Source organism: Adelges cooleyi, unplaced genomic scaffold (assembly GCF_023614345.1).
Source record: "Adelges cooleyi isolate 19-005CV unplaced genomic scaffold, UGA_ACOO_1.1 ACOO_flye_CR_arks_rails_tigmint_CR_PRNA_247, whole genome shotgun sequence".
Classification (NCBI taxonomy): domain Eukaryota; kingdom Metazoa; phylum Arthropoda; class Insecta; order Hemiptera; family Adelgidae; genus Adelges; species Adelges cooleyi.
Window position 1 is genome coordinate 10834655 of NW_026095912.1, and position 15917 is coordinate 10850571.

Here is a 15917-nt window from a genome sequence, read left to right on the forward strand (position 1 = left end):
AATGTTTTATAGAGATTTATTGTCCATTTACAGCGCAGTGCCAGCGACAGAAGACAATTGAAGGGGTGGGTGGATAAAGGAGTTGACTGACAATTTCAAAACTTTCTAGAAGGCAATATTTTAGTTAACGTATCCATTTATACAAAGTAATAATGCTATTTTGACAACACCATCATCAACTGTGAATTTCCGAAAATAATGATTCAAATGTTATAATATTTTGCTAAAACGTGTAATATATCCTAAACACTTTCATTTATTTGACAAAAAATGTTACTTGACACCTTTTACTCATTCTTTCAAAATTGTCAACCCTAAATAATGATGACGTCCAAAACAATAATACAGTTAATTTGGTAGTCAGGAACTTCTGTTATACTAATTTAAATATACGAACATTAATAATTAATTTTATTCAGCACCCAGCTACGATATCATCTAACCTCTTTAATGGTGACATTACAGTAAACATTAAAAAATATTTTTGTTTTTTAGTTTAATTTATTATATTTATCAAAATATTATTAGATTTTATTTGTGCGTTCTGTGAAATTTTTTTTTTTAACTTATTTCTGTGTTTAATCAGCTACTAAAGAGACAGTGAGCATTAAAATGTGAAATGTTTCTGTCGATAGACAGAATAATAATAATACAATTTTCCTCTGTTTTAAACACTTTTTTGAAATATTAATAAGGGCCTATTTTTTAATTATGCGGAGCTGAATTGTAGTCGTTTATTTCGTATACGATTTTAAAACATATACAAGACAATGACAAATTTGAACACAACGCCGAAGACTCCGTTAACGTTATTAGTTAATTATTACGATACATGATAATAATTGGAGTAGAAATCGACCACCCATCCAACGCTCCAGTGGCCTATTAGAACCGGTTTACCGAGCCTGGCAATATATGTATAATATTTTGAACAATTTGCCACTTTAACTACGTTAAAACACATTATTAATATATCGTCGCTTTTTTCGAAATGCGTGTCAAGACATACCGGTCTGCATAATTCACACAAACATGCCAATCATAATGTACTACATTTTTTAATCACGATGACTAGAACACTATATCATAGTTATGTACATAATATAGCTCCATAGCAGTCACACCAATGTAACTTATGCAAAATGAAAACTGTTTACAATATTATGTTTACCCGTTGCGGATAATTTGCTTTGAGCGCTAAAAACGTGCTTTGCGCTGCTTTTTTTTTTACAACATGAGCACATAATATATTATACATACGGTTTTAGCGCACACAAAGCTCACTCAGTATGATGGAGGGCACAAAGGTGAGGAAGAGGAGAAGCTCAAAGTGGTAGTGTGAATACATAAATAATATTAAGGCGAGTTCACAAGGGAGATTGGTCGTACAAGGGTAAAACTAGCAGAGCGCAAGGTCTACTAAGGCAGACAAACTCGTTTTCAAAATGCGTTCTAAAAATCGTCAACAATGTAATGATTTCAATACATATTATATTGTAAACCCGAGCTACCGCCGAAACGACCAGTCTGTAAATGTAGACAGTCAGATAGATCAGACAGACTATAATATAGAAAGATAGCTGCCTCGTCTCCATATCTAAGAAACCGTTACTGAATGCAAAACAGCCAACATTGAAATTTAATGTAAATTCGTCTGATCAACGTGAGATATCCTATTAACACGTATGAATAGTGTATTTTGGCGCCTTGTTTTGCATATGGCCGCGACTAGGGTCAATTTTTTTAGGGTGATTTACGAAGATTTTGATTATGACCTTCACGGTTGGTTGTGTTTGCCATTACTAAATTACTCACATCGAGGAATAGAAATTAAAATATAACAGAATCAATATTTTCAAAGACTTATTCCATTTTTGCTAAAGCAGGCCAAACAAACATTGCAACGACTTTGTAGTTTAGACATGTTTACTGCGTAATACCGAAAAAAACGTATGAGTTAGTTGTGAACATTTAAAGAAATTAGGTTTTTTATAATATCCTCTTGAGGTTCTAGTGGTTGGTGACAAGTTCTAGTGGTTGCTTCGGGAAACAAACAATAATGTGCTTTTGTCTCGTGTATGGGCGTACAGGCAATTTTCAGCTGTGATCACATAATTACATAAAAATGTTATACCGTCGATTACATTCATAGCGCATTAGGATAATATAATAATTATGTGCCTAAGTTGAATGACGTTGCGTTTAGACAATAAAAAACCAATTCGTTTTGGTTTTGCTGTCTCGTTGTCGCGCAGTTGAGGTTTTCCCCACGATCACGACCACTACAGTCATTAATTTTTTCGACCGACTGAGGTGAAACGGTTTGCGAGTAGAGAAATCGTTCAGGAAATCAAAAAATAGTGTAAACAATGTTTACCTACTATTGATCTATTATAGTTCTCTTCTTCTCGTGTGCTATCAGCCAAAAGAAACAAAAGTGATTGCAAATACTTTAAAAAAATGTAAGTGACAGATAATGCCAATTCGCATGAACGAACATAAGAATAAACGAATGTTTAAAAAATCAATGGCTTCTCAGATATTATCTTGTCTGAATGTAAATAAAAAAGTTTAGTCGCTTTGTTAGTTTTTCAAAAAAAAGAAACAAAAATGACAGTTTTTTGTTTGTATATGTAATATTTATATAATGTACTTAAATTTTTACATTTCAGTATTTTGATGTGTAAAAAAAATTATGTATGTATAACAAATTTAAAACACGTTGGTTAATACTTTATTTAAAATATAACAACTCTGCCTGTGAATCATTTAAATGAAGAGTATGTAATAAGAAGTGACCAACCTACTATCCTGTACTATAGACATGATTTTGTGTAGATTTTAAGCTTAATTTTTTATTTTATAAACGACAGAGATCAAACGCCATAACGTGATTGTATAGTACCACTAGATTTCAAAACAACGGTTTAAAAAATATGCATAGTCTTATTGAAACGCATAATAATTCGCTATAAATACGCCAAAATTAAAAACTTGCATTTCTATTTACGTAAAAACCAATTATGTGACAATACTGCGGTACGAAATCCGAGACCCACTTTGGAAATACACATATTTTACGGTCCAGATTTCTGGAAAGTACTCACTTCATGCCTTGCTTGAGGTTTTTAATGGACTTCCATTGTGCGATTTCGTGCGTGGTCGGCGGCCTGTCGTCGCCGGGATCGACGGACAACATGGACGACGACTGTAACATCATGCGGACAGGCGACGGCCCGGTCGGCGGCGACATGGGTTCCAGCTGTATGCAAAAACCGTCGTCGTCCGAGTCATCAGAAGCGGCCGCCGTGGTGTCTACGTTGGCCGCCGCGGTCGCCAGGTCGTCCGCCAACAAGAATCCTGTGGATAGCCGGACGCCGTCGCGGCTGTCGGCTGCGGCTGCGGCCGCGGCGACGGTGTGCAGTTCGGACAACACGAACCGCCTGGAGTTGCGGCGCTGCTGTAGCATACTCGATGGGTTTTCGGCGTAGAACGAATTTATGTAACAAACGAGCCCGGCTCAATACCAATGAATAAGTTATGTCTATAATGTTTGATGTATTGTAACTCGTCGGCAACTACTGTCCGTATTGGCGGTCGGCGGTGTCGTCAACGTCTACTATAAGGCCCGCGGTGCTGACGGTGGTGGACGTCCAAAGACGACTGAGTTGCGATGTCCGTTCGGTAACGACAAGCGGTAGTGGTGGCCACAACTAGGTGACGGCTAAGTAAGTCCGGTCGAGCAACGACGAACGTGCGTCTATTGGCCATTTCAAAAATAACATTCAATTATTTCACTTATCGGACCCGATCTCGTGTTTTGTTAAATTTAATAATAGATTACCTACATATGTTATAATAGTTAATGCCACACCAATGAGTGTAATAATTAAGTTGTATATTAATAGGCGTGTAATAATCGGATTTTACCTGCACGGAAATGAGCCATTATTCTATAATAGCTGTAGGCCTAGCCGGCGACCGGGTTTTTCAAGGAATACTAGGCGCGGGTATAAATAGCAGGGTAAAAAAGCGGCCGGGTCGGCCAAAAAACCGGAAGAAATGCCCGATTCGCAACATAAAATATTTTGACTGTAGCCCGCGAACAGAAGGTAAACAATGCTAGCTAAGTGTATAATATTACTGTCGTTACGACACGTTGCTGCTGTTTTCTGTTTTTGTTTTCAACGCGGCAGTAGGCCGACAAACATGCATGTAATAATAATAACAATACTAATGCTACACACGGAATTATTATTGAGCAACGGACGGACGATAGCAAGAAAGTGAACGGACAGTATGACGCGAGCTGAAGAGCCGCGCAGCGTGGACTGAAGTTTTGAACCGAACCGGCGACAGAGAAGAAATAAAAGAGCAGCGGCTGTTGGAAATAACAGATTCCCTCCACCATCGGGCTTGTACGCCGATTAAGCGGGATAAGTGACGTTCACTCAGTCGCGCACGTGCACGAGAGGTTCATGTCACTAAACGGCAGTCATCCGTCGTCGTCCCCTAAACGGTGTCCAATGGTCAAAGAACCCCCCCCCCCACAATCCTAGTAGGAGACCCACGCGTGTCTCAGGACGACGCCAGCCAGGTCTACACAGAGACCACAGTCCTTCTTTGGCTCAACCGAGTAAAAGTAAACTTTATCCCAACTCTTTAAAACAAACAAAACAATTTTTAAAAAATTGCAATAATACACACAATAAGGTTATCTAAAAAGGCGTGAAGTGAACGTAAGACGTAGGTAGAGACAAATAATATACTAATATAGTCGCACACCGTATAATTATTAATATCGATAATCATGCTGCTAATGGATATTCTTGACCCAAAAAACCAGCGTCTGTCGCCTTAAACTCGGCGACATCTCAATATCGATATTGTAAACAAATCGTTTTCTCAATAAACAGAAGGGAATGAAAAGCGGTCAGCGTGGCAAAACAAAAATCTGACAGGTATGCCAGCAACTTGCGACAACCATCTCCAAATGGCTATCGAGTTCCATAGGAGGTCTATATATTAGCTGCAAACCGGAAATTGTGCAAACTGATAGGTAGCACACTAGTACTACAACTATTAACCCGTTTAGTTTCAATACATCACGGTCACAACATCTTGTCGAGTGGTCGAGTATGTGATAACTCGCCAACAACGATATTATTATAATTTAGTATCAAAATAATACAATGCCGTATGCATAAATCAATGTCTAGTAAAAAGTACCACACTGAAAACGGCCGTTGTTAATTACAATTAGTGTGCAAACATCATTAAATAATGGCGAGAAAAACAATCCCAGCATAATATAATAATATAGTTATGTCAGGCAGTTTTAAACCACTATCTATTAAAACTTGGCACACACATTTGGTAATATAAGATCAGAAAATTCTAGACAGAATAATAATGACTAATTGAATCCTTAGAGGTTAAAATCAGGCATCTTAGAGGTTATTGTAAAAACCTATATTATTGATACAAAAAACAGATTTTCACAGAATCTAAACTGTCTTGGAATATGTTTTGCACAAGACGTAAAAATAATAATCGATTCATGAGTTTATTTTAAATTATTGTTTTTTATAATGTATCTCACTATATCATTACTTTCATATGGAATTTTCCCACAACCTAGTGACCGCCTCGATCCCGACGAGCTTTGTCCGCAATGAAAATAGAAGGACGTTTTCGCTTATAATAACCTCAATGTCAAAACCGGTCATAAAAAATGATTACTATATTAAACTAGTAATTTCCTAAAAATACTACGATTTAAGTTTTGAAAACACATTTAAATTGTTCATAACATTTACAAGCATGGGCGTCATTCGGTGGACGGGGGGGGGGGCAGGGACGACGCCACTAAATTCATATGATAGTAATACGCGTGATATACTGTTATTACTATTACCGCTATCCACAAAATTAAAACAATTATTTCTTTAATAAAAACCTTGCCTATCAACTGCCCTAAATAAAAAAATTTTTCGCCTCCCAAAAGAAGCGTTAAACCATATTTACGAACCACCATGAGAGATGTATGATGGTCATTGCAACTGAAAAGGAAGAAGCAAGTAGTACTGGAATTAAAGTGTATTCCTATGTATGCCTTATTTTTAAATAATAGTAATAAATAATGGCTTCAGCTAATTACTGATTTAACTGGTACACGGTTCTATGCGCATAGCTTCACAAAAAAATTCATAACTTCTACAATTTTGAAGTCCATCTAAAAGTTAAATACTCCAAATAAAATACAACTTAATAGGATGTGATTGTTTTCCGGTTTTAGTTTTAAAATATCCAAAAATTAGTGATTTTTGCAATTTATGCTACAAAATACACAAAAGTTCATTTGATCCTTTAAATTTGAAGAAAATTGGAGACATGACCTACAGTTGCGGTCGATTAGGCCCCATCTACATAAAACGGTCCATCGGAATTTCAAATTGGCCTGTTTAAAAGTTCACAAAGCTAGAAGAAAACTTAAAAGACGCCTCTGTTTACAAGGTATGGATCGGAGCAAAATTTTAAAATTATTTTTAGTATTTTTAATGAAATAGTCTTTATGTGAAGAATTGAAAATTTTAAAGTTATTTTATGTTTTTTTATAATAAAATTAGTAGTCACGAAATTGCAGATTAATTAATACTTTTTTTTATAACTAACATAAATAATTTTATCTTCGATGTAAAACTAAGAAAGTATTATTTTTTATTTTTTACTAATTTTGAAAATAAACGTGGCATTTTATTTAGAATATAATCCAATAGTTAGGATTAGCGTCCTTGGGTAACGTAATCGAGGAATTTTGGTGCAAGTCCGCTGTAACGCGCGTGGTCAATGTGAACCTGCAATTTTTTTATTTTACACATAATGAAAACTACAATCAAGGACTCGAAGGCCAAGGTGATGAGTCGGCGGCGTGGGTTTTTAACTAACGTTCAAGACATCATACTAAAACTCATTTCACATGGTCATCCGAATTGTATTTTCAATATAAATTATAATCATTTAATAGGTTTTATACATTTTAGTCAAACATTTCGTTATATTCATAATGAGTGGATGTTGTGATGAAAAAAACCCAAACCCATAAATGTACCTCCAAAAAAACCAGGAATTCTGTCAACTCTGTAAACAAACTTCAAAATACAATATAATTTATTCTAGAATAAATACAGTGTCGTTAAAAAATTAAACCAAATTCGCAAGAATGAAATGTTACTTTGGTATCCAAATATAGTAGGTTAATAAATTAATAATATTATAAGTACTGTACACAATCATTGAGTACATTATTAGTTATTACGTTTAATGAAAGCGTTACAATTCATAATTATGTAAATCATAAATTAAAACAAAAAAATGGATCATAGGTCGATAATCATCGGGTTAGACGACAGAAGATAAATAACATTATATTGCACCTTTTTCCCACCAATCAGTCTTTACACACAAAATGTCATAATTATTATTGAGAAAATGTATTAAAACTGGATATTGACCACGGCCACGTTTTCAGAACTTTATTCTTGTTTTAACAAATCAATAAATTTTGTAAAAGTTAAATAAAATATGTATAAGTCAAACTTCCTATTCAATTAAAAACACTTAACCAACAGGAATCGAGTTGGATAATGTAATGATAAATTCTGCACATATCTGTTTTTTGCGTTCATTGGATCATAAGAATAATGATAATTGTATCCCATTTGTAATTAAATTATAAGTAGAACCTCAAGGGCACCATTGATGTTAACGCCCTTACAGTCCAGTAATTAGATCGTTCTTAGGGCTACCGAGTGTAAACAGAAGCTGTATTTCACGGTGAATAATAAACTAGATTACGATTTTATATTTAAATATATCAAAATTCAATTAAAGATTATGTCTCGTCTAAGACTTGAAAATAAGGACTAGTTTTTTTACTTTGAAGTTTTACCATTTAATATTTTGATAATTTAAAACAACACTCTTGTGTCTAAACCTTAAACAAAGTCTTTGTGGAACACGACTACAGGTATTAAAATAGCAATATATGACAAAATTTTACGATGACAAATTTTAGTTTTGCCCATTAATTTAAATGTATTTGCAGAAACAATTTAAAAATAACTTACACGACTTCAGTACTTTATAAGTTCAAATTTTGTTTTTCTATCAAATATATATTAACTAAATATATATTTACACTTAATATAATTAAGTGTACTGGGAGCAACGCTCTTGGATTTTTAATTTCTCAAGTTAATGAAATAGACTAGTTAATAAAGTTTAGTTTTTGTGTTCTATACCAATACAAAAAATGTATTAAAAAAAAAAAAGTCTTTAAAAATACTAAAAACTGAAACAATCAGTTTTTTACAAAACATATTTTTCCAAATATATATATTTTTTTTAGATAAAAACTTCCTTTTCCGTTAATTTCTGTTTTCTTAAATTTAGATATCAAATTTCAATAATATTTAGACTAACAATTAATTTTACTACCGCATTAATGCCTAATATTATAGGAACTCGATGATTTTTAAGGTTTTTGAGATTGTTTAATCTAAACATTTTTTAAAATTCATAGGATAGAGTTGAGAATACTTTATTGGCAGTTAATTATTTTCAGCTGTTTATCCTAGCCTTTTTGACATTTTATGCCTTTACTTTGGTACACAACCGGAAAAATCGACTGTTACCAAAAAACTTAACGGTCCTTATATATATCCTTATATCCTCCCGTGGATAAAAAATGTCTCCCGTGGTTGCGGACTCGTACGCAAGCTGTTGTAAAGGGATGGGTTATGTTACTTTTTAATAATGATTTTTCTACAAAAACAATCTCTCGCTTTCCCAAAAATGTAGATAGAAAATATTTTCTAAGTTTTTCGAAAATTTGGCGACTTTAACTGTACTTCTATCGAAGGAGTTTTAATAATTTTAAAATTCAAGGCATTAATTAAGTTTTAAAAAATAATCTTTTTCGTTTTTTTAACCAAGTATAAAAAAAAAACATGAAAATAAAAAACCTTTTAGAGAGGACATAATACAAGTATTTAGCTTTCTATTAATACCAAATCATGTTTATGATAAGAGATGTTTACAGAATGCTAACTGTATTTTTGCACAAGAGACGGCAAATGTAGCGTCCACTTAATATACATTAGCTTTCATTTTTATTAACTTATTTTTTCAGACGGAAAAATAAAAAATGTAATACTTCAAATATATCGTGGAAATCGTTGTAGAAAATTGTTTTTATAATAAATAGTTATTTTTAATAAAATAATCGTTAACAAACTGTCAAATTTATGCTGTGTCAAATGTCAACCTATGTTTTAAACAGCTAGCTTTTTTATAAAGTTGTTAAACATATATCTATATTCTATATCGTAACAGTTTATTACTTCAGGTAATAACACAGTTCCCTATTTTTCTCAATCTAGTTTTTTTTTTCATTTCTTAAAATAATTTGTTTCATCTATTGTAGAAGTAATTTATCATACAAGTACAGCAGTTTTCTTCGCAAATAAATTAGGAATTAGTTAAAAATATTTCAAACCCATAAAACAAATATTTAAGGGAAGTATCAAGTTTTAATATATCAAGGTTTTCATACATTTTATTTTCTGAATTGATGCCATTATACTTTTTTTTATCGACAAAGAAAAATATTAGTTCGTTCCTCTTTTTCTACTGATTTTTTTTATACATAGTAGATTTGTTTTAAATTAATATTTATACCGCTATTTAGTAGCTAAAATAAATTTAAAAATCTCAAAAAATTAGAAAAATGTTTTTTTACTCAAAAGAACATAATGTCACAAGAGGAACAAAAAAATCTTTTTTTTTAACTATCCTAATATATATATCATATACTAAAAAAATGTTTGTTTTTCGGGAATGGCGATAAAAAGTGGTGTGGCCAGAAAACAAACAATGGGAGTGGGGGTTTTGACAAAATGTATTTGTATTGATAACTATGAATTTTTTTTTGACGAGACAGCAATGAAGCTAACGGCCCGATTTGCATTATAAAAAAAAGGTAAAGGGGTAAGTATTTAAAACCTCAAACCCTCGCTCCCTGGCTACACCACTGCACGAGCTAAGCTAAAAGCTATTAAAGTAAAATCATATTGTGTACCTCAATCTTTTCCTCCTCTCAGTCAAGCCGAACATGTCTTTGTAGGAGCTGTTGTTGGCCGACACACCCATGCCCATCCTGGTAGATTCCTTACCGTTTCCCTGGGGAAACGAATCGGTGTTTTCATGTTTCTCCTCTTCCAGGGCTCTCATCAAGTCACCGTTGACAAGCTCGGCGGTCGGTTGGTCGGCACCGTCCTCATCGCCCACGATAAAGTTGACGCCGCCACCTGTTGTGGCAGCAGCGTTAGCTGTTGTAGTGTCGGTACTCATTTTGTCATTTACAACGGCGCCTTCAGAGTTATTACAATCTGCGTTCTCTGCAACAGGATAAAAAATTAAAAAATTAAAAACATGATACGGCTGAACAGATTTATGATTAATCCGAGGAGTTATTTATATGCGTGACTTTTTTGTAGCTCGGCAGGTTTAAGGTTTTACCCGAACGTGTGCCGAATACAGATCAATACCATATGACAAAAACAGTTCCATACATGAACGGCAATAACACATAATAATAATAGTAATTAATACACGAATGGGCTGAATGTAATTTAATACTTTTTAAATGTTTGTATACTGTATAGCCCATAGAAAACAAGACAAACGGAGTTCAGGAACAAAGCTTAATTTAGTAGACGACATTAGTTAGAAGAGATTGGCAGAATAGAATCTACTGCCGCCAATTGTTTTAAATAAAAAATCATAGTATAGATTTTTGAAAATAATTAATATCTTACACATTATATGCAACATACAATTATTTTATCAGCTATAAAAAACAAAGTGTAGGCCGAGTTTGGGAACAAAACTGCGACAATCATTGATTTGCCTACCCTTTTGTAGCATATATCCATTGCTTTGCATATATAAGGCTACTATTTAATATGGCCACACATCCCTGATCGAGACGGCCTTCAAAGAAGCATAGCGCACCTTATTAGGAAATACAGAGTCAAATGGACGCAAAACCGTGTAAAAAAAATTGAAACTTAATCAAGTATTAACGGATACCCGAAAAATCAAAAACCTAGTATTAATATAATAGTATTTCATAGGTATTAAAATTAACTTAGATAAAGAATTTTTTTTTAAACTTTGAAGTATACATGTTCTCCAATATGACTGATAAATGCTAAAAGCAATTCTGTAAAAACATATGATCACTGGTTACCAGTACAAATTTAAATTAATTTTTTTCATACATACAAATTAACAACAAGTTTTACTAGTATTTAACCTTGAGAGTAATGTCAGAGTTAACTTGTGAGTTAACAACCCAGAGTTAAAAGTTTATAATTCCATTTCATTCATTTTCCTAAAAAATCCACTATTATTCCCTTAATGCAAACTTCAAAAAAGGACACCTCCTTTTTTTAAAATTTATTTTTTGCTGTAATTACTTATAAACCTTTTAATACCTTATACATATATATATATATATATATATATATATAATATAATTTATAATATAAATGATTATATAATTTTGTATAGCAGAAAGTTACATTTAAATTTTACTTCATTCGTTTACAAATCATATGACTCATGACCCTTATCAAATTAGATAAAAACAAATAAGGCTGACATTAGTTTTGTATTTTTTTTCTGTATAACACATACTAAACTCTAAAGGGAACTTTCGGGGATAGGATCTCGACGACGTTTCCTAAACGAAAATGTTATTTTTACATATGTATAATGTACCGTCAAACGGGCCAACTTGGGGCATTATGGGTAATTTGGGGCATATGTGTAAAAAAATATACATTAAAATATAATATATTTGACCAATGCCCCAAATTACCCATAATGCCCCATGTTGGTTCGTTTGACCAAATGGTATGTATTATACATACATATGTTTATATATTAAAGGTTCAAAACACTAAAATGTCAAGTTCGGAAAATAATGCCAGTAAGATGGTGTCCGTTTCTCTGTATGCATTCAAGAAAAAATCATACACCGAGATGTTACAGAGTCCTGTATACACGATTCGAGGAATGCATACAGAGGAACGGACTCCATCTTACTGACATTATTTTCCGAATTTGAGATTTTAGTGTTTTGAACCTTGAATGGCATATTATGTACTCTACGTTTTCCACAATAAACATTGAAAATATTTTTTTTAAACGTATGTGAGAGTTATTTCAAATTTTCCCGTTTCCCTGGCCTACTCTGTAGTATAAAAATTGTGTGAAAAATTTGTTTTAAAAAAAAATGGAAATACCACAAATTCATGTGAATTTTCCTGCGCTATTGTTAATAGCAACGAAGCGAAGACAAATCAGAGAATTTTAATAATTATTAATTAATATGAATACGTGTAGATTACAATAATCGTGCAAGACCGATTTAAAAAAAAACAGCTATATTGGCTACTGTGTATCTTAGATTTTATGGTGATGACTACAATAAAATTAAATGTATATGTATTGTATGTTATATTAAATTGCCATCGCAAATCTCGAAAATCCGGATTGAAAAGAACACCAATGCAATTAGTTATTAGGCGGCTTGTGACCACGGACGTAATTTTTACCTCATCGTTCCGGTTTTTTTTATCGACCATGTCAAGGTTAAATAAAATCGCTAAGGTTAATTAAACTTCTAAGAATCTAACTAGTTTAAGCCTAACACAAATAAATATTCTCCGACGGTTTCTATTACTAATATAAAACATACTTAAAACAACATCACTAGCAAGTGACAATAATTAAATTTCCATATTAAAAACAATTTCATTAATGACAATTTTGAGCGAAACTCGAACACGGTAGAGAAAGTAAACGTCGTATTTATTTTTTTATAAAGTCAGTCTATTAGAACTTAAAATACTAAAAATCGGTAAAGCTCAACCGCAGATATATTATTAAACCATACATCATGAAGAGGAAATTATATTTTCAGATATAATAATGAACATTTGTTTCAAGAACAAAACCTAAGGATGCTTTAAATAATTTATTGTATATAGATTAATATTCAATAGGTTTAACTTCAATGTTTTTTCCAAATTTCTAATTTTTTATGATAACTACCTAGTGAAAACTAGTCTATCCGGACTAAAACGTCTTTATATATTCTAATACATTCTCGATACAAGACAAGTTTAAAAAAAAATTAATAATACACAAAAAAATGATTTTTTTTCAACGAAATCGTTAAGTTACCTAACAGTTGAACATTTATTTCTGTTTACTATCCATATAAAATAATGCAAGGTCAATATTTAATTAATACAAAATAGTAATTACTATATTACAAATTTTAAAACAATAGTTGGGAACAAAATTAAATAAGGCGCATTAAAAAAATGTATTCAGGTACCTATTAAGATATTAATTTTTTTTAATTTGTGACTTATATACTCTAAAAGTAGCAATTCTAGACAATTTTAAACTTTTATTATATAGTCATTAGTTTAATTGTTTATACTTTGAGAGTTCTGTGGTAGTATTATCAAATTTAAAATTGACCTCTATCTCAGGTCAATCAAAACTCAAACAGCTCGTGTCCCTCGGAGGGGGCACTTAAGTTATAAGTTTAAACGGAAAAACGGTCGTCTGGCCGTGGGAAAACGGCAGGGCAGACCCATGTTGTTGGACTTGCGTGGGCAAAGTTAATAGGACACTGACCTGGTGTACGGTATACCTCCGGTGTTTGCGAAAGTTCGGGTTGTTTTGACGGTTCCTCGCCGCCAAAAATGAAATCTCTTACGTTACGGAAAATGGTGATAACTAATTGGTACACAGCTATCAATATCGAATATATCATAATACGATTACAATCGTTTTCGTCGGACGAGACCTTCAACGTTGACCGGCATGATCGACGCGCGATTACTGACTATTATAGTAGCTGTAGCTGAACACTTTAGGAAATTTGAATATAGAACGAATAATAAAAAAAAAAAAAAAACACTGCACAACACACCTGGCGACGGTAGCGGACTAAATGAAATCCAATTCACACCCTTATCAGTTTATCACTGACGAGCCGTCGAACAACAGCCGGTTGCGTGTATGGCGGGAAGCGAGAGGAGGAGGGGGTGTGTGCGAGAGAGATGGAACGCGTCAGGCCGGACGACCGACAAAAAAAATCAAACCCACCGGTTTAGAATAGGGGGAAACAAACAAAAAACTTTAAATAAAAACTAGAAAAAAAAAACATAATATACGAATTATAATAATAATAGTAGAATCTATTATACTCGATGGTTTTCCGGGTTACAGAGATTGACGGTAGAAAAATTGAACGGTAACGGCGACCGACGACAACGGTTACTACTTACTACTGTGTTAAACAACACTCACAAGACATTGATGAGTTCTATGGGCCGCAACGCGCTGAACTTCGAAATTTACTATGCCGACCAGATATAGTTATATACAGACTATAATAATATAGTAAATAGTAGTAGTAGTAGTAGTAGTAGTAACATACTTAACCAACACAGTACGGAGCGCACAGCTTCAAGTTATTACATTAAATGTGTACACGTAGGCAAAATTACATTATACCTAATGTTTTTAGTACAAGTATTATTACTATATATCATGTATCTGTGTAACGAAGGTAAAAAACCTGATGCCGTCGCTTTAAACTAGAATTTATTAATAATACTAATATAATAATAACGATAACGTGAAAAATAATAATATGCGAATCGACCTTGCGAGCACGCTGCTGTGTGCCGGTGGTGGTCGTCCGCAAGACGTCTGACTCGTTTATGACCGAAGCTGTTAGCTTTGAGGTTAAAGGATTTCCAGTTTACTATTAAAAAAAAAAACTTGTCCTACTGACGACTGCCACCACTGAGCTAACTTTTGACATTTGTGCATAAATCCAATATATGGAATTTGTCAGAGTGGAAATATAAATCTGTAATATACAATAGGAAAATATAAAATAAAAGAAGCTAACTTTTTAAAACATTTCATTTTTAAACTTTTGGTACTTGTTAAATATAGAAAATACACTGGCGGTGTAAAGCCCACAGCAATGAGATCTTTACCATTGAGATCTTTTTTAGGCCCGACTACTTGGAGGTTAAAGTGAATACAAATCTTATACCGAGTTTTCTAATAATTGAGGCTTCATCCACTAATGAGCCTATACAGATTAGCATAGAGTACTGATTTTATTTTTCATTTTCAATTGTAATGTATCACATTTAACATAACGAGTGCTACAGCCCTCCTATTTTATTAGGTTAGTTTTAAAAAAATATATAAACTAGAATCTGATACTTTCCACGGTATATTAAAGAGTTTTCGTTGTTTTATTATGCATCTACAAATAATGGGAAGAAAAGAGTTTTATCTCCTTCACATTATACTTAAATTTATGGGAACTATTTCAAATGTAAAAATTATAACTATCACATTCTAACAGTTATTTAAGTCAGCATTTATTTATATAAATTAAAAATAAATAACAATTACTGAGTATTTTGCATTGCAATTTATCTCGAACGTCAATAGCTTTTATTCAATTTTAGGCTTGGAAATTATTTCAGTGTAAACACTACACATGGGGCACGCTGAAATAATAAATAATTATTGTTAAAAATGTATACAAAATGACTGATTAATTTTGTAATTGATTATACTCTTTTTTTGTTTTGTCGAATTTCTCATAAACAACACCATCATAAAAACAATAACGTAAAGTAATGTTAAAGTTGATCGACTCGATTATGGTTTTTTATATTTCATAAGAGTTGAGTTGATAAAAATTATTGGTAAGGAGTCGAGTGTGAAATTAGTTG

General features: G+C 32.7%; 1 protein-coding gene across 6 annotated transcripts in view; it reads right to left on the reverse strand.

Moving 5' to 3' along the window:
* Positions 1 to 15917, reverse strand: part of LOC126836545 (acetyl-CoA carboxylase) — a 47531-nt gene that overhangs the window by 18245 nt on the left and 13369 nt on the right. For 3 of the 6 annotated variants that reach the window (XM_050570058.1, XM_050570057.1, XM_050570060.1), the window contains exon 2: positions 10142 to 10460. In XM_050570058.1, coding sequence (XP_050426015.1) covers positions 10142 to 10413 — 272 coding nt within the window. In that variant the 5' untranslated portion in view covers positions 10414 to 10460. Of the gene's footprint in view, positions 1 to 3107; positions 3485 to 10141; positions 10461 to 13782; positions 14017 to 14590; positions 14611 to 15917 lie in introns of those variants that run through there. The other 3 variants (XM_050570061.1, XM_050570055.1, XM_050570056.1) reach the window with 3 other exon arrangements.